Source organism: Chiloscyllium punctatum, chromosome 7 (assembly GCF_047496795.1).
Source record: "Chiloscyllium punctatum isolate Juve2018m chromosome 7, sChiPun1.3, whole genome shotgun sequence".
Classification (NCBI taxonomy): Eukaryota; Metazoa; Chordata; class Chondrichthyes; order Orectolobiformes; family Hemiscylliidae; genus Chiloscyllium; species Chiloscyllium punctatum.
In genome coordinates, this window is record NC_092745.1 from 44,938,087 (window position 1) to 44,958,557 (window position 20,471).

Consider the following 20,471-nt stretch of genomic DNA (forward strand, 5'->3'; position numbering starts at 1 on the left):
GTATTTAACAGGGTAAGTACTCCTCTCCTCTTGGTATTTGTTAATGACCGCCAGTCAATTTCACCAAGCTATGTAAAAAATGCAGGGTGAAAGGGATAGTGTCTGGGTGGAATTGTCTTCAGAGGGTCAGTATGGACTTGTTGGACTCTGTGCCTGTTTCTACGCTGTAGGGATTCTATGATATTCTATGGCTCAGAGGTTGGGACATTGTAAATGCACAAGATCCAGAGAATAGCAGAATAAATATTTGGAAATTGATAGCAGCCTTCACAAGTACACATCCAATAAATTTTGGAGAGTGTCAAAGAGCGTCCAGTAAATCCAAAAGTAGTCTGAAAGAATGCAAGCAAAGGTAGATAGATTCAGACAAGGAAAAGATAAAGGAAAAGGAAAGGACTCGAACCAGGCAGTATTTCAATGATTCTGGATTAGTGGTGCTGGAAGAGCACAGCAGTTCAGGCAGCATCCAAGTAGTTTCGAAATCGACGTTTCGGGTGCCCGAAACGTCAATTTCGAAGCTACTTGGATGCTGCCTGAACTGCTGTGCTCTTCCAGCACCACTAATCCAGAATCTGGTTTCCAGCATCTGCAGTCATTGTTTTTACCTAGTATTTCAATGATTAGCCACTAAACTTACAAGTCTGCTATTAGCTACACAGAGAGAGTAACTACACAACTACCTATAATTACTGTGGGTCTCTAACCTCAAAACAACTGCCAGAAATCAGCCAACTAACTGCTGGAATATATCATTATGCTGGGATGTAACTTCTGTGATCAAACATTGTTTTAACCTTGTAAGTACCATAACAGAATTTAAAGGAGCTACCGGCATGGTATTTCTTGGGCCAAAATATTGGTCATGTACTACTGTGCCAACTTCGCAAAAGCAACGACAATCTCAAAAGCTGAGAACACTGAAATGTCAAACATCTGAGTACTTTGCCCATCATCACAATTAGTAAGGTACCAGGTGAATTCAAAGCAAAGTGCGGAGCAGGGGGATTTAACAGAAGATTTTCCATAAAGGATAATATGCCTGAGTTAAATCCCAGTTATTGGAAAAGCCGAACAAAGGAAAGCACCACGACTGTAACACCTACACTTAAATTCTTCAGATGGAAACACTGGTGACAATTCGAGCCAAAATTTCCATCAATCAAACAGCATGGAATTCCAATGCACTCTCTGCAATATCTATTTTTAGGAGTACTGAGGAGTCATAATCTACCCTCCAGCAGCCAAATGCTTGCACTCAGTTTATAAACTTGGAATCTTTTGACTTTGGTGTCCCAACTCAATTATGATTTAAATCAGTTCAGTTGTGACTTAAATACAAATTTTAAAAATGGGACTACAAACACCTGGGAACTGAACACCAGGTAACAACTAGATAAACTTTTTAAAAGATTGATCATACAGCCAGCTGTGTAGATTTTCTTTAGAACTCATTTACAACCATTAAAAAAATGGACTTCTGTTATCAATTACAATTGTATTGATGCTATTATCTGCTCATATGTTGACCTATTATTACAAAAAATTATCAAAGACCTTGGCAGTTAACTTCTGAGGCTGAGAACTCAGTCAGTTCCTGCAATAACACATGGGACGAGGTCAGAAAATTCCAAGTGATGAAACTTACCTTGCAGGACCATAACTGAGTGCAATAAATGCCAGCAATACCATGGCACACACAGCTCTTCGTTTTGGAGTAGTAACTTTTAGTTGCTGATTCTGAAAGAGAAGAGAGGCAGTGACATCATCGAATGCATAGGAGATTCCAAATACATTAAACTATTGCAATCTTCACAAGAGCATGAAACGATCTTCATGTTTGACTGCTGTATTCTCCTTCTCCCGACCCTTTTCAGGCCCCTTTTTATCCCAATGCCACCTCCTCACTTCATTCACAAAAGCATTGCCTGATATCCTTTCAAGTACCACCACACTGATATGCAGCCATTTTACAGTAAAAATACTTACTTTTGCATTACATAAGGTGTGATGTTACATTTTTTATTTTTACATTAGAATTTTTTTATGACAAACCCAAGACAAACATGTGTTTCTTTCAAAGCTTGTCTTCACGCTGGATCATTTTACATTGAACGATGTGTTGAACATTCTTAGCCAAACTGGCTATAAAATATACACAGCCAGGCAAATAATTTTTCTCTCCCATGCTCAACTCTCTCACACATCGCAACTCTCTAACACTGCATTACTTTTAGCAGATACAGAGGAATCTCGATTATCTGAATAAGATGGGTGGGTGCTATTTCGTTCGGATAATTGATTATTCAGTAACTGATTCAATGCCTCTCCTCTGGGGCTCAGAGTTTTCTGAAATGTCCTTTCTCCTCGCTCTGCCTGGCTTGTTCCCCCTCTTTATTTCAGGGTTTGTTTCTGAGCAGACACACAGTTGTGTGTCAGGGACCTGCAACACTGCTGAAGCCTCCCCACCCTCGCCATCAGTTCAATGGGATAGACACAGCGAGCACTTGCGAAGTCCACTCCCCGTACAGGAATCGAGGCAGCTGCACACAAAGTGAGAGTCCCATCCACCCCCCAACCCTGTCCAACCCCACCCCCATCCACCTCTACCCCGGCCCCTGTACTCTCCCCAACCCCACACCCTTGACGGCCCCCACACCTTCTTCAGGGCAGCCAGACTGGACACCACCAGGAAGACTGCTGCTGCTGCCTTTAGGGGGTGAGTCTCAAAATAGTGTGCGCGCACACACACACACCACTTTTTCCTGCAACATTTTGACAAGTTCCACCTTTGCCCTGTACAGGACAATGTTAGAGAGATTATCTGGGGAAAGGAGGTTTAGGGTACACCCCTGTGTAGAGCTCCAGGGAAAGTGTATGGGGGGGGGGGGCGGCACGGGGGGGAAGAGAGAAAGGGTGGGCGGTCAGTCATTTGGAGATGGTATCCATGCTACCATTAACGTCCAGGACTGTTCTCAGCAGCACTTCAGTAAGCTGAGTTCATTTTTAATCATTGTAAACAAAAGACGTGATCAGTGCTGGAAACACCTCTCTGATGTAATGCTTCTATCGGGACCTTGAGATCTTCTTTGAATAATGTGAAATTCGGACAATTGATATTCAGATAATCAAGGTTCCTCTGTATAACCAAAGTGAGCAAATCACAATCCTGCAAATAAAGGTGACCACATGCCTGCCTGAAAGATGCTCTAAATTTGCATACTTAAAGCATCGGATGCAAGAATGCACACTGAATCATGAAAATATTCTAAGTGCAATTTTTATTTTGCATGTTTGTACTTTTAGGATGCAAAACAACCTGAAGTCATCAAGTGACTTGTACATACACACAACTATAAAGCGATAACTAATTACAACACCCAGCTCTACCTCACAATTGCCTCCAGTAACTTTCTTCATTACTTTGACCTTCACCGACTACTTACCCAAGATCCAGTTATGGGTGAGCAATAATTTCCCCAAACAAAATATTGGGAAGTCATGAACTTCATTTCACATAAGAAACTAGCCGCTGGTCCTTAGCCTGAGTTGAGATTTGTTTTTGGAAAAGGTTTGAGTTGACCCAGGCTCACAAACTGAACACTGTATTTGATCCAGCTTCCATAGATCTATGAAATGAATAAAATCACTTCTTTCCAACTTTATAACATCCCAATTCTGCAACTGTTACCTCTAGACTTGTCAGAACGTAAGCAAATGTGGATTAATCAAGACTTCTGAGTGTCAAAAAACGAGTCGCAGTTCTGGATGAGTATTAGAACATAGAACAGTGCAGCACAGAACAGGCCCTTCAGCCCACGATGTTGTGCCGACCACTGATCCTCATGTATGCTCCCTCAAATTTCTGTTAGCGGGAGTCTGGCCATGAAATAATTCGTATAAGTCTCAAAATTAACGAAGTCAGTTTAGAGTTTCAGAAGTACATGAGTTGAAGAGAGGTGGTATTGGGTAAACATAATACATAGAGTCTTCATGCTGTATGTTACATGGACTAACATATAGAAAACCACAAAGTGCATCATGATGACTTATGCCCGAAACATCAATTCTCCTGCTCCTCGGATGCTGCCTGATCTGCTGTGCTTTTCTACTCCACAAAGTTGAACTCTGACTATCCAGCATGTGCAGTCCTATTTTCTCCGAGCATCATGGTGGCAGTACATAGGTGCTAAAAACTAGTCATGATAACTCGTTAAGTGATGGTAAAGCCCGAACAGGTGACTGTAGCCTGCTAGTTGTAAACAGTCTGTTTTCCAGCAATCATCCGTCAGTCAATCTGTCAGATTTCAGAGCTGAAGCCATAACTTTAACTAAGATGAAAGTGCTACAAAAACAAGCCAAAGCACAGACAGTTTTCTCTCTCGCTCTCTAAAAAACGCAGTTCACAAGATGCCCAGTACAGCTCCCATTTGAAAAAAAAACTGCATTTTAGCTCTTGTGGAAGACGTACTCAGGAAACTTGCACAATGTGGCACAGTCCACACAAGATAACTTAACAACAGGTCGGCTATTCCATGCGTTGGCATTTTCCACCTCAAATTCCAATATAGATCCCTGGGATGGACATTAGAAATTTCTTCCATAGTTGAAGCAAATGGACCAGTTATTATCAGCCTGTAAATATGCACGGAGCTAATCGTTAACATGATCCATGAGGAGATCCAAGATGGTGGTGACCCAGCAAGTCTGAGTCTGTAGTGCTCCTCCCAAGACTTGGGCAAAGTCGGCCACTCGCCTCCACCACACTTACCAAAATATTTAAAATAGTTTTTACTTAATATAATTAGTTGCTCTGTACTAAATTGAAACAGTATAATCTCCTGCAAAAATGACTGAAGGGAAAGTACCCGCAGCTCTCAGCACACAGGAACCCCTCCCCCACCCTCCCCTGCTGCAGCAGAGGTGTCTGCAGCCACCCCGGGAGACTTACCTATGGTAGCGAGCCTCATGGAAGTAATCTCCAAACTTGATGCGAAAGTCGATACCTTCATCGAAGAGTCCCGAGCAGATGGAATTCACTCTCGGCCGCACTACAAAAGCGCCTCTAAGACATCAAGGAAATCAAGCGCCGAATTGGAGGGACGGGGCTAAAGGCCGCGACCTCCGAGATTATCGCAGAATCAGCCGTGGGTTGGGCCCGGACTCTCCAACAGCGAGTCCAGACCTTAGAAAATCACATCGACACCTTGAGAATCAATGTCGTCGAAAAAAATATTCGTTTGCTGCGCCTTCCCAAACGGAAAGAGGAAGGCCAGCTTACAGCGTTCCTTAAGCAGTGGCTTCCACAGCTGTTAAATCTGGAGGCTGGATCAGGCCAGGTAAGGGTGGAATGAGCCTACCGGGTTGCAATGCGCAGGCCCAGCTCGAACCAGCGCCACAGCCCGATCCTGTTCCAGCTGCAGAGCTACAAGGTGAGGCAGATGCTCTTAGAAGCTTCCAGAAATCTTGGGAAAGATCCCCAAGCCATGATTTATAAAGGATTAAGATTATGCTTTTCCAGGACTTTTCCCCAGCTTTGGTCCAAAAGAGGAAGGCGTTTGACGAAGCGAAGAAGTGTTTACGGGATTTAAACATTCACTACTTCCTGCACTACCCAGCGACGCTACATTTTAGCCATGAAGGGTCCGTGTACAACTTTGGATTGCCGGAGAAGGCCAATCTGGACTCTCTTAGATAAATTGTAAGAGTTAATTCTAGTGGTGAATAATGTTGTTCTGCCCTCCCCCCACCCCAGTTTATACGTTTTCTTCCTTTCATTACCTTATTGTTTAATATTATCTCCGGGGGTGGGGGTGGGGAGAGGGGTTTATTTATTTGTTCTTCATTTATTGATTTTCACCCCTCTTTTTAAAAAAAAATATATATAGTTAATGTAGGTGGGGGGGGGGGGGGGGGAAAGAGTGGTTACCTTATCCTATTTTATCTCTGTCTTTAAGAGCGGGGCTGTTTTCCCCTGTTATTTTGTATTATTATATTTAATTATTATTTGTCGAGACTGTAATTTTATAGTTATATATGTTCATACATGGTATTAACATAACCAAATATATCTAGGTGTTCGGGGGGGGGGTGTAGAGTACTCACTGTTAACTCTAGCTTTGTAGCATATTTGCATTTTTTTTGTATTCTATGATGGGCTGCCTGGGTCAAGGGTGGGACACTGGTTGGGAGAGGATATGATGGGGCTTTTGGAAAGGAAGTGATGCCCCCTGGAACAAGAGAGAAAATCTCCGTTTAAATATATTTTACATTTTTTCTATTTAGAAATAGTTTTTTATTATATTGATGTGAGTGTATTAAAGAACCTCTATTTTATATGTTCTATGCTCGGGATGTTTTGGATAGGGATTCTTCTCCCGAGGGGTCTCGGACTTGCCCGGACGATTATGGTTAATCAGTCGGTTAAATGGTGCACCTGGAATGTCAAGGGGTGTAATTCACCAGTCAAAACAAAGAAAATATTATCAAACCTCAAGAAAGAAAGGGTTGATATAGCTCTCCTACAGGAGACACATTTATTGGATAAAGAACACTTGAAATTATGACAGGGTGGATTTGATCAGGCCTTCTTTTCTTCCTTCAGCTCAAAAGGTAGGGGAGTCATCATTCTTATTCGGAAGAATCTCCCTTTCAAAACCCTAAATCAGATAAAAGACGAATCTGGATGATATATTCTGATTAAAGCTCTTATAAATGGAGAGGAATATGGGATCTTAAATCTGTATTGTCCCCCGCACAGCCTTTTAAATTTATAATGGAAGCCTTCTCCAAATTGATGGCTCTCTGTGCTCGTTATACAATTATAGGGGGATACTTTAATTGTATTATGGACCCGGAAATAGATAGGATTCCCCAAGAGTACTGCAGGAGTACCCCGAGATCCAGACAATTGATGGATTTGAACAAAGAATTAGGACTAGTAGATGTGTGGAGATGGCTTCACCCACAAGGCAGAGATTTTTCTTTTTACTCCAATCCACATAAATGTCACACCAGAATTGATAAGCTTTTTGCCCCCTCTATTTTTAAAAATTCCATATCATCCTGTAAAATAGGTAGTATAACAATTTCTGATCATGCTGCTGTATACATAGAAGTCAAGGCGAGGAACAATGAGACATCCCCCCAACATTGGCGTATGGACCCCTTCCTGATGAAACATAGTAAATTTGTAAAGTACTCCTCTCAAGAATTTAAAACTCTGAAGAAATTAATTCAGGCACGGCTAGCAACCCATCAATGATGAGGGAGACCATCAAAGCTTACACGCGAGGTTTGATCATTTCATACTCGGCGACCCTGAAAAAATTAAAGGGAGAACAGCAGTGTCTGCCTGAAGCTCGCTGAAAAGCAGCTGAAACAGCATACGATGACAGACCTTATATTATTAAATTACAAAGGATCAAAGGCCCTTAGGACAGCTCCGAATACCACGCTTACCCAAACGGCTAAGAAGGAAATATTATTTGCAAATCAAAGGTTATATGAATTTGGCGATAAACCTGATAGATACTTAGCATTTCTCGCAAAGATAAAAAAGGCTCCTCAAACTATCACGTCTATCAAGGAAAGTGTGGGTACTCTGACTCATGATCACAAAAGGATTTATACAATCTTTAGAAAATTTTATTCTGATTTATATAAATCACAGGACTGCAAAGATAGAGCTAGGAGGATGCAGTCATTTTTTAAAAACCTGACCATTCCGGACCTAACCCCGGAACAGGTATCGGTCCTGAATGTTCCCCGAACAATCCAAGAAATACTTGACGCAATCAGGCAACTTCAGAGCAGTAAGACATCTGGCCCAGATGGCTATCAAGCCGAATTCTACAAAGAATTTACAGGAATATTGGCTGGTCCACTTATGGACATGTATAACTACTCATACAGTCAGGGCTGTCTCCCGCCTTCGCTGAAAGAGGCGAATATCTCCCTTATTCTCAAAAAAGGAAAGGACCCAGAAGACTGTGTGCCATACAGACCAATATTCTTGCTAAATGTAGATTTTAAAATCCTTTCTAAAACGTTAGCAATGAGGCTAGAAAGTGTATTGCCATACATCATAAAGGAGGATCATCCAATTATGTTAGAAGGGTTTTGAATGTGATTCAAGCCTGCCATCAGAGAAAAATACTGGGAGTAGTAGTGTCATTAGATGCAGAAAAGGCATTCGACAGGGTTGAGTGGTCATATCTGTTTTACCATTGGAAAGGTTTGGCGTTGGAAAGGTGTTTGCCAAATGGGTCTCAACACTGTAGGATGATCAACGCAGTTGTGATTACCAATGGACTAGGCTCGGATAGCTTCAGTATGGGTAGGGGCTGCCGTCAGGGATGCCCTCTCTCACTATTGCTATTTACGCTAATAATCGAGCCACTAGCAGAAGCTATACAGGCTGACCCTAAAATAACGGCCCCGAGGATTGGTACAGGTAAACATAAAATTACCCTTTATGCAGATAAAGTTCTCCTATACCTCAGTAATCCCCTGATGTCCGTGCCTCGCTTAATCCAAGTTATTAATATATTCAGTGTATTTTCAGGCTTTAAAATTAATTTTTCAAAATCGGAGGCCATGCCAATGGGCGGCTTCGCTAGTATATCCCACCTATCAGACGGTTCCCACTTTCCCTTTCGGTGGTCTCTGGAGGATTTCTTCTATTTAGGCCTTTTTACCACCCCAGTATTTGGCCAGCTATACAAGGCTAACTTTGTGCATCTACTGGAGAGGGTAAGACAGGACCTCCAGCGATGGGGAGACCTTCTAATTTCCTGGTTAGGCAGAATAGCACTAATTAAAATGAATGTCCTGCCCAGTCTCCTATACCCTATGAGAATGCTTCCGGTGGATGCTGCCGAGGTTGTCACTAAGCAAGTGGTATGGCTGGCTGGGTTCCTTCATCTGGAATCAGAGATGGCCCCTCATTCAGCTGAGGAAGCTTCCACAGGCAAGGGGAGGACTGGATTTTCCAGATTTTAGGAAATATCAGTTAAGTTCCCTATTAAGCTATATAGCCAATTGGGTCTTGTCTGACCTGCAATCAATCTGGCTGAACATCAAGGCTTCTCAAGTAAAATGCCCACCTATTAACCTCTTGTTTTCAGACAAGAGGAAAATCATCACGTATCACTGTAAAAACCCTATAATATTAAATACAATTAAAGCTTGGAATATAATGTGGCAAAATGAGGGCAATTCACATAAAACATCCCCCTATGCTCCGATAGTGGAGGAATGGGGGTTTCAACAGGGGCTTACAGATGCTACATTCAGACTCTGGAGATTCCATGGTATCTGCTGTTTAGGGATCTGTTTAAGGAAGGGGTCCAGATGTCTTTTGAACAGCTGCATCTTTCGATACTTCCAAATTCGAGATTACATACAGAAGAAGATTATGCTATTAGATAGTCTTTATAAATCAAACAGAGAAAGTAGAGTGTTATGACCAATGGGGGTACCTTCGGCCAGCACTCTTTATCATTTATTACATGATGAAGTATCGGAAGATATGGACAATCTGCTTAAAACATGGGATCAGGATTTGGTGCTGGAAATTTCCATAGAAATGTGGAATGATATTGGGGAAAATGCCAGAAAAATCTCCATCTGCAACAGAACTCAGGCCATTCAGTTGAAGATATTTCATAGGGCCCATATAGCACCAGACCAATTGGCAAAATTTAAGGTAGGAGCATCTCCAATGTGTCCCAAATGTAAAACAGAGGTGGGCACTCTTGTACACTGCTTACGGACCTGTCATAAGATCCGTAAGTATTGGACTAAAGTAGCAAATGCCCTGACAGAAATCTTAGGAACGGAAATTAGAGTGGATCCAGTATCTCTCCTTTTGGGCTTTTCAAGCTTGCCTTCTCTGGATGTACATGGGAAGAGATTATTTTCCATTCTCTCTTTCTGTGCAAGGAAAAATATTTTGGTAAACTATGTGGCTGAGGGCCCTCCTGGACCTTTGAATTGGCACAGAATGATCATGGAATGTATTCCCCATGGCTTCCTTACAAACATGGTGCACCAAAAAACCAAATTATTCTATAAAATATGGCAGCCCTTCTTGAATTACACAGATACAGATATTTCAGCCATTCTATCAAGGGCTTTTATCTAATTGAGACAACGACCCTGGCTGGTCCGGGGCCCCTTGGGAGAGGAATCCTGCAGGAATACGGGTTTTGTTACGATCTGATGTTAACACATTCTGAGCATCTATTTTACTACTTAATTTCTGTGATATCCGTTGTTTGTTTTCTTTTCTTGAGTAATGTAAGAGATTTAATCATACACTCTGGTTAGTTGTGGGTTAGGTAGTTGAGTTTTGTCTTGTTTTTTCTTTTCAGTATCTCTTCTTTTGTTTGATAGATTTTGGCTAGTATTTATTTAAGATTTAATTGTATATCAATGTTCACACTTGGGTTTTTTTATTTGTAAACTTGTAAAAACATGTTAACTTTTCATTGAAAATATTTATAAGAAGAAACATGATCCATGAGATGACAAACCCATAAGCTGCAATACCAAAGATTCAAGACTGCAGAAACCACTGAAACAAGCAAACTGAACGTGATGGGGAAACCAGGTCTACCTTAGGTACAACATTAAATTGTGCATAAGCACAGGTTAATTTTATATATAATTTCATCATGAAAAATATGCTTGAAAGGCTATTTTACTCAATGTGTATAAGTCATGAACCTCTATTCCAAAAGGCAGGGGTGAAACCTCTTCAGAAAGTCACTTTGTAAAACTCTCCAGTTTTACTACGACCTTATTTCATGTATTATAAAATGCACATTCCACTGGTTTTTATTTAGTTGGAAAAGCAACTCCGTAAACTGTTGGATAACACCAACTTGTATGTTAATAGACTGAAAATGAACTCAAACAAATGGAGCAGAACCATTATTTTCCCCCATTGACATGGAATACATAGCCTCAGCTGCAGTGAAGGACTACTGTATTGTGCAATGAGCAGTCGTTATTGGCTTGTTCAACGGAGACTAACTACCTTCACCCATGGACATCAGGGAGCCTATGACGCCACTCAGAAAAGAGTACAATCCCACTTCTGGTAAACATTTGTGCTTTGATTAAAAATAGCTCAAGCATCTATTTGTCTCAGATGTTTATGCACTCATACAGTCATATCATACAGATCACAGTTATCATGTTTCAAAGTAATTAAATGCATCTGAAGTGCTTTGTTGACACTTCAGGCAAGTTGTAACATTTTAAAAAAGCTTTATACAAAATGTTACTCAGTTTCTATTAAAAGATCTATAGCACTTTTTGAGCTTACATTAGATATTCTGATTGCGGTATTTTCATTCCATGTTGACCAACATAATGCAAATCTATTCTTCAACCCATAACATGATATAAATCTATTCTTTAACCCATTCTTCAATATGCATACCTAAACTTGTCTGTCTTAACATCTACTTGGAAAGTGGCTCACCTCTGACATCAACTCTTGAAGCTGTTTTTGAAGAAAACCATTTTCATTCTTTAGCTTTGCATTTTCAAGCAGTGCAGATCGAAGCCTGCACTCCAAATTCAACAGATATTCCTTCTTCTTCCTCCGGGACAGGCTTGCTGATTCACGGTTCTTAATCATTCTTTCTTGTCGTCTTAATGCATTTACCTATTAGATAGCAACACGCAATGAATTTAAATAACTGAAAACCTTACAACTCCAAGCTTAATTTGTGAGCAATCAAATCTTTGATTCCAAACTTAGTATCATCTTTGAGCAAACATTGTGGTCCTTACTTGGCATTTTAGAAATAAGCTGCACAGCACTTTTTAAGAATACAATAATATATTATAATTGGATCTATAGAACTAGAAGCGGGAGCTGATGTAAGCTATCTGGCTCTTCAGTCCTGTTCTCCCACTAATCCTGATCTATCTTCAATCTCAAATCCATAATCCCTCAATATACCTAAATCCTGTAATTCCCTTTACACCTGAAAACTATTGGTCTCTGCTTTGAGGTCTGCTTTCACTTAAAAGCTGAATTGGCCGTTTTAAATTGCCCATAGTGTTAGGTGCATGAGTCAGAGAGAAATGGGTATTGGTGGGTTACTCTTCAGAGGGTCAGTGTGGACTTGTTGGGCCAAAGGGCATGCTTCTGTACTGTCGGGAATCTAAATCTAATTTTGAGAAGGGCAGAGCAGAAAGGAAAAATAAAGTTTAATTTGAAATGTGTGAGCAGGGGGATTCAATATCAGTTTGGAGCACTTGCATGTGTTGAAGTGATTCTGTCAATGCTTGAAAAGACCAGAGAATAACATCTTTCCAGGATGGGATGCCATGAAACAAAGTGGAAGGAGATTTCCAGTTCTGTTGAATGACCTGTTTTTGACCTATAAATCGTCTACATTTCAACGGAATCTAAAGGACTCAATATTAAAATTTCTAAAACTTGAAATAATTCCTTCCTTAACTCATACTATTGGATATTTTACACTATCCTTCCTCAACTAAGTTAAAAATCACACAACACCAGGTTATCATCCAACAGATTTAGTTGGAAGCACAAGCTTTTGCAGCGCTGTGCCTTCATCAGATGGTTGTGGAGTATAAGATCGTAAGACAGAATTTATAGCAAAAGTTTACAGTGTAACTGAAATGATATACTGAAAAAGATCTGGATTGTTTATTAAGTCTCTCATCTTTTAGAATGACCATGTTGGTTTCAGTTCTTTCATATATAAATCCCACAACTTTTTTTTAAAGTTACATTCTCAAATGAACTTTAACAATAGGTGCCATATCTGCCCAGTAATACACTGAAGGTGTGAGGTGCCCTGTGTGAGGCTGTCTGTGCCCCAATGTTCATACTGATTCTAATCTAAAAACAGGATTTACAGAAACTTACATGGATTCTTGTCGCTTTTGAGCGAAATAAAATGTAATTCTGCAAGTACAAATTCACCCCACAAATTTATATGTCTGCGTGTGTGCATGGGGTGGGGAAATAGGAGTGTCAGCGACAGTGTGGGTGTGTGTGTGAGATTGAGAGTGTAAAGGGGTATAAATCTGTGAGTGTGAGTGTCACCTGTAGTGTGACATGAACCCAAGGTCCCAATTGAGGTCATCCTCATGGCTACTGAACTTGGCGATCACTTCTGCTCAGCCACTTTGTGTTGTTGCCTATCCCGAAGTCCACCTTGGAGGATGGTCACCTGAAGATCCAAGGTCGAATGTCCCGGACCACTGACATCTTCTCCAAATGGGAGGGAGCACTCTTGTCTGTTGATTGTGGTGCAGTGTCCATTCATCCATTGTCGTAGCCTCTGCTCAGTCTCACCAATGTACCATGCCTCAGAGCATCTTTGCCTGCAGCATATGAGTTAGACAACGTTGGCCAAATCACGAGTACCTGCTATGCACATGGTGGGATGTGTCCCCACATGTAATGGTGGTATCTGTATCGACCCATTGACACATCTTGCAGCATGAGATGGCACCTATTGTTAAAGCTATTTTGAGGATATAACTTTTAAAAAGTTCTGGGATTTACATATGAAAGAACCAAAACTAACATGGCCATTCTAAAAGATGAAAGACTGAAACAATCCAAGTTCTTTTCAATGTATAATTTCAGTGGCATTACATTGTAATCTTTTGCTATAAATTCCATGTTGTATGATCTTATACTCCACAATCACCTGATGAAGGAGCAGTGCTCTGAAAGCTAGTGCTCCTGAAATAACCTGTTGGAGTATAACCTGGTGTTGTGTGATTTTTAACTAAATCTAACTGAATTCTGTAATTACTTACACTAAAATGCTCTCCCACTCATAGACATTGCATTTGCCCAGGCTCATTCTGCAAATCCAAAAGTGTCCATTCCAATTCACCCACTTTCCAGCAATAACTTTTCTTCCATACAGTTCAAGGATTCTGTATCTCTGGACCCTTTATGCTGAACTTATTAGTGTTAGAATAGTTTGAGTTCACATCTTTGGTGCATTAATCTAAACTAGATAAGGAAAGGCAATTAGCTGTATTTCATGAAGAAGAGCGGGCATTTATTTCTGTCAGCTGACACAATTGGCTATATCATTGTGGGGTAACTTTGTGGGCTCTCTGACAATGAAAGGAGGCAAACTGCCCTGAATGACAACATCTAATATGGTAAGTAGTCTCATGCTGTTGGCTTTATTCAGTAAAACAAACTAGCTAACTGAGCTAAACCAACTACCACAATTCAACCTGTGCACTGTTACAAACGTCTATAGAATCATAGAATGCATACAGGGTAGAAACAGGCCCATCGACCCTCCAAACAGTATCCCACCCAGACCCATTCCTCCTACTCTATTACCCCACATTTATCCCTGACTAATGCACTTAACTTACACATCCCTGAACACTATGGGCAATTTAGCATGGCCAATTCATCTAACCTGCACATCTTTGGAATGTGGGAAGAAACTGGAGCATCTGGAGGAAACCCACGCAGACACGGGGAGAATGTGAAAACTCCACACAAACAGACTATCACCTGAGACTGGAATCAAACCCAGATCCCTGGTGCTGTAAGGCAGTGGTTGCCACTGCTGAGCCATCGTAACTCTAAATGGAGATATTTTATGCAACAGTTAAAAGGGTTCTCAATTAGGTTCACCACTCACTGGAGAGAAATATTAGCAGCTCTTTGTCTCCATTAGGTCTTATTTACTCTATTACAGTAGATATATAAAGCAAATACCACTTCAATAGTTTTCATCTTATTAATACCTCATACTTAGGCAACTGGTCCAATTCTTCAATTGTCTTGCTTCATTAAGAAAGATGGTAAGGACAAGCCAGGGAACTATAGACCAGTCAGCCTGACGTCAGTGGTGGGCAAGTTGTTGGAGGGAATCCTGAGGGACAGGATGTACATGTATTTGGAAAGGCAAGGACTGATGAAGGATAGTAAACATGGTTTTGTGCATGGGAAATCATGTCTCACAAACTTGATTGAATTTTTTGAAGTAGCAGCAAAGAGAATTGATGAGGGCAGAGCAGTAGATGTGATCGATATGGACTTCAGTAAAGTTCCCCATGGGAGACTGGTTAGCAAGGTTAGGTCTCACGGAATACAGGGAGAACTAGCCATTTGAATACAGAACTAGCCATTTGAATACAGAACTGGCTCAAAGGTAGAAGACAGAGGGTGGTGGTGGAGGGTTGTTTTTCAGACTGGAGGCCTGTGAACAGTGGAGTGCCACAAGGATTGGTGCTGGGTCCACTACCTTTCATCATTTATATAAATTATTTGGATGTGAGGTTAAAAGTTATAGTTAGTAAGTTTGTAGATGACACCAAAATTGGAGGTGTAGTGGACAGTGAAGAAGGTTACCTCAGATTACAGCGGGATCTTGATCAGATGGGCCAAAGGGCTGAGAAGTGGCAGATGGAATTTAATTTAGATAAATGAGAGGTGCTGCATTTTGGGAAAGCAAATCTTAGCAGGACTTATACACTGACTGGTAAGGTCCTAGGGAGTGTTGCTGAACAAAGAGACCTTGGAGTGCAGATTCATAGCTCCTTGAAAATGGAGTCGCAGGTAGATAGGATAGTGAAGTAGGCATTTGGTTTCCTTTACTGGTCAGAGTATTGAGTACAGGAGTTGGGCATCATGTTGCGGCTTTACAGGACATTGGTTTGGCCACTGTCGGAATATTGCATGCAATTCTGGTCTCCTTCTATCGGAAAGATGTTGTGAAAGTTGAAAGGGTTCAGAAAAGATTTACAAAGATGATGCCAGGATTGAAGGATTTGAGCTAGAGGGAGACATTGAATAGGCTCGGGCTGTTTTCCCTGGAGCATCGGTGGCAGAGGGGTGGCCTTACAGAGGTTCATAAAATCATGAGGGGCGTGGATCGCATAAATAGATAAAGTATTTTCTCTGGGGTGAGGGAGTCCAGAACTAGAGGGCATAAGTTTAGGGTGAGAGGGGAAAGATATAAAAGAGACCTAAGGGGCAACTTTTTCATGCAGATGGTGATACATGTATGGAATGAGCTGCCGGAGGCAGTGGTGGAGGCTAGTACGATTGCAATGTAAAAGGCAACTGGATGGGTATATGAATAGGAATGGTTTGGAGGGATCTGGGCTGACTGCTGACAGTACATTGGGTTGGGATATCTGGTCAGCATGGACAAGTTGGACCGAAGGGCCTGTTTCCATGCGATACATCTCTATGACTAAGTAACTTATTTTACAACTACCGTTAAACTAAATATGAATGCAACTACTCTACATTTCATTAGCCCCAAGTTATCACACAATCTCAAGGTAAAAACATACAAAAAAGACTGGATACTGAAGATCTGAAACAAAAACCTAAAATGTTGAAAAAATTCAGCAGGTCTGGTAGTATAAGTGGACAGAAAGCGGAGTTAACATTGCGGTTCCAGTGACACTTCTTCAGAAGAAAATCTGGCCTGTTTAGTTGTGCAAAGAACATGTTTCTGAAGTGCTCGCAGTAAAGGTTCAGGAAAGGGAAGGAGCAATGAATAGGCAAACTTGGAGTTAAGGAGAGATATGAAACAGCAAAGAATCTCTGGGAACAGGGAAGGTTGCTTCAAAATGGCACTGGTTGGGTCACATACTCTTCTTTGGCCCCAACACAATTTAGCCCGACATGAAATGGGCATACTGGCTCCATATCTGAAAAGCTAAAATAAAGCATTGCTGAAGTAAGGCAACACAAAACGGGGACTTGGAAAGGAGCTGAGCTGCAAATGATTGTTGATGATACACAATTACAGATTATAGTAATTCAATAATTCTTGAATTTATTTAATACTTGACGAAGTTTTCCTTTCTTTAAAATAAAAATTCAAGAGTGCAGTTTTTTTTGCCCACAATTAGTAATTCTTGAAATGCCAGTGACCAAACAGTTTTTACTTGCCATCCCAAGTTACTTTAAGGACATAAAACATCAAAAGCATAGGACAAGAGTTATATATATGATGTGGCAGTTTCCCTCCATGGAAAGATATTATGCAAACCTTTTGATTTATATCAACAATCTGGCAGCCTTTACAGCTTGTTTTCTAGCGCTAATCCATAAATAAGCAAACTTGTTTAATTCAAATTCACAATTTGACACCAGCAGGATTTGAATTCAGAATAGCTGAGCTGCAGCACTCATCACCTGACTTAACTATTTTAGAAATTTGCAGTAGGATATAAGTAACATGACGCAGATTTAATTAAGTATCTTGATATAAATTGCAAACATTCATTTGCTGCAAGTAATTGCTTGAATAATTTAAATGTGAATTACAGAGTAGAAATGTGTTGACACATATTTAATCATCAGCATGATGGATGTTCACCTTCATTACTGTCTTACATCTCAAGGGTCATCAGGCAAGCAGAAAATCAATGAAGAAAGCAGGGGTTGGAACCAAACCCAGATTCACTCTGGTAAAAGGAGTGTGTTCGTCTACCCCGTGGTTGTCAGTTTGTTTTTCATACACGTAACTACAGCATATTATGTTCTTGTCATAACTTAGCTAGGAAATCACACTGATCTATGTTGCCCCTGCAAACAGACCGAATGAAAGGAGTAAAATAGTGGAGGAGTTCAGAATCATCACCTATCTTTGGAGCAGGTAGGACTTGAACTCCCCTTCTAAAGAAAGGTCACTGCACCCGAAGCGTTAACTCTGTCTCTCTCCACAGATGCTGACAGACCTATTGAGTCTTTTCCAACAATTTCTGGGTTTTTGTTCTGGTTTCCAGTATTTCAGTTCTTTGTATTTTTTTTGAACTCTGGTTTCCTAGCTCAGAGGTAGGGATAATAACACTGCACGATAAGGACTCTCTTCTATCTTGTGGTATTTTCAAATGCTTATCTAAAAGGTTCTGAAATGACTCTTAGTTACCGAGCCAAGCGTCCAGGCAGCCACAACCCATTTTTCTTCTTAATGTCCTCTGTAAATCCTCCTGTTAGATGGGCTTCAGATTGATTTCACTGATCACCGCAACATCAAGGGCTGAAGGGCCTGTACTGCGCTGTAATGTTCTATGTCTTAGTTATTGACCCTTGTACTAAGGAAAAGGTTTTGCTATATTTGCACTATTTATGTATCTCAAACACCATACATCTCAATCAGAAGGAGCAACAGGAATACAAAGTGCTGGGCTAATGGTAAGATTCTGGATAGTGTAAGTGAGCAAAGAGATCTCTGTGTCCATGTACGTAGATCCCTGAAAGCTGCCACCCAGCTTGATAGGGTTGTTAAGACAACATATGGTGTGTTAACCTTTATTGGCAGAGGGATTGGTTTTCAGAGCCATGAGGTCATGTTGGAGTTGCACAAAGCTCTAGTGTGGCCACACTTGGAGTATTGCGTATAGTTCTGGTCACTGCATTATGGGAAAGATGTGGAAGCTTTGGAGGGGGTTCAAAGGAGATTTATTAGGATGTTGCCTGATATGGAAGGGCAGGTCTTATGAGTAAAGGCTGAGGGACTTGAGGCTGTTTTTATTAGAGAGAAGGAGGTTGAGAGGTGACTTAATTGAGACAAAGATAATCAGAGGGTTAGACAGGGTGGACAGTGAGAGCCTTTTTCTTTGGATGGTGATGGCTAGCATGAGGGGATATAACTTTAAATTGACGGGTAGTAGACATAGGACAGATGTCAGAAAGTAGGAAGGGTGTGGAACGCTCTGCCTGCAACAGTAGTAGATTTGCCAACTTTAAGGACATTTAAATGGTCATTGGACAAACACATGGATGAAAATGGAAGAGGGTAGGTTTGAGGGCTTCAAATTGGTTTCACTGATCGGCGCAACATCAAGGGCCAAAGAGCCTGTACTGTGCTGTAATGTTCTATGTTCTATGATAGACAACAATTTGTACAACTGAAAAAGTCTCCAAGCAAATGATGAGCCCCATCTAAAACTTGTATGCATCCACTCCTTACATGATTGTTGTGAACTTCCTGCAAACCTTTTGAAATTAGAGTCCCATCTTAAGATATTCTGACAGCTGAGCATTCCTTGCTCAATCTAATTGATGAAACAATTGGGAGCAGAAAGCAAAGTGACTGATTTTACATGAACTCCACACAAACTTAAAACTGTTTTGCTGATACGTTAGAAAGGACTGAGGTGCAAATGATCAGTCCATTCAACTGAAATCATATTAAACAAGTCTCTGTCATGCAGCTGCTGTTGGTACTGTGACTTGCAGAAGCCATTCTGTTACACATTTATGCACAATGTTGTAAACAAAATTTTTTAAAATTATGAAGATGTGAAATTAGCCAGCCAACAGATGCATGCATTATGTGCTCACTTAACTGTCCATTCCTGAAAACATTAGTAATTCCTACAACTCAGGGCTCTAATTAAACCTGAACGTCAGTCAGTCAGAGTAAGGTAGAGAGACAGACAGTCGATCACAAAAAAAAGAGTAAGCCAGAAACACTAGTTTAGGGGCACTACCCTCTATGTATCCTTGCATTTAGCCTTGAATATGGCAATGGAAAAAAAAATTGAAATTGAAGAATTGAGTTGGCAACTTTGGGTGGGGAGGAAAGTGAGCGAAGAAAGAATTTTGCGTGGTAAGGGAAGTGCTCATTATTTGAGTGCAAAATAACATCAAAGGCCAAAACACAAGTAACTGCATTGTGCAACGAACACTTGAAGAAATATGGAGGATCTCTCAAGTGTAAAAACGCTTCGTCTCTCATGGTGTGGAAAAGTTAAAACTATTATTTCAAGCTTCAAAAGAATATAATCCTTACATCTGCAATTCTTCTGACACATTAGAAGCTTCCAGTTTGTGGGCTCCATCTGCCTCCTCTTCACCATGAATGTGCAATCTTTTGACATGTCTTTCCTCCATCAGAATGGTCTAAGGGCTCTCTGCTTCTTCTCGGAAAAAAGGCCTGACCATCCTCATCCACCACCGCCCTTCCCTGCTTGGGTGAGCTCATCCTCACCTTAAACAACTTCTTTAACTCCTTCTACTTTCTTCAGTGGAAAGGTGCAGCCACGGTTACCTGCATTGGTCACAGTTATGACTACCTTTTTTTAAGTTGTCTGGAACATTCCTTGTTCCACTCCTAATTTGGCTCCCACCCACAACTCTTTCTCTGGTACATTGATGACATCATTGGCATTGCTTTCCTCTCTCATCCAGAATGGGAAAAATTAATCAATTTCGCTTCCAATTTCCACCCAACATTTGCCTTCACCCTGTCATCTGACTCCTTCCTTCCTTTCCACAACAGCTCTCTTTCCATTTTTGGGGAGAGGCTGGTCACCAATATCCACTATACACCACTAACTCCCACAAGTTACCTTGACTGTACATCTTCCCACCCTGCTTCCCATAAAGACTCTTCATCCTTCACGCTCATCTGTCTCTCTCACGTCTGTTCTGATGATGCTAACTTCGGAAAGGGGGCCCTCTG

At 40.9% G+C, this 20,471-nt stretch overlaps 1 protein-coding gene across 2 annotated transcripts in view; it reads right to left on the minus strand.

Annotated features, from left to right (window-relative positions):
• atf6 (activating transcription factor 6) overlaps nt 1-20,471 on the minus strand; it is a 330,002-nt gene that overhangs the window by 233,712 nt on the left and 75,819 nt on the right. For both annotated transcript variants that reach the window (XM_072573460.1, XM_072573462.1), the window contains 2 exons: nt 11,492-11,677; nt 1,646-1,737 (listed from right to left, as the gene is read on the minus strand). In XM_072573460.1, coding sequence (XP_072429561.1) covers nt 1,646-1,737; nt 11,492-11,677 — 278 coding nt within the window. The remainder of the gene's footprint in view (nt 1-1,645; nt 1,738-11,491; nt 11,678-20,471) is intronic.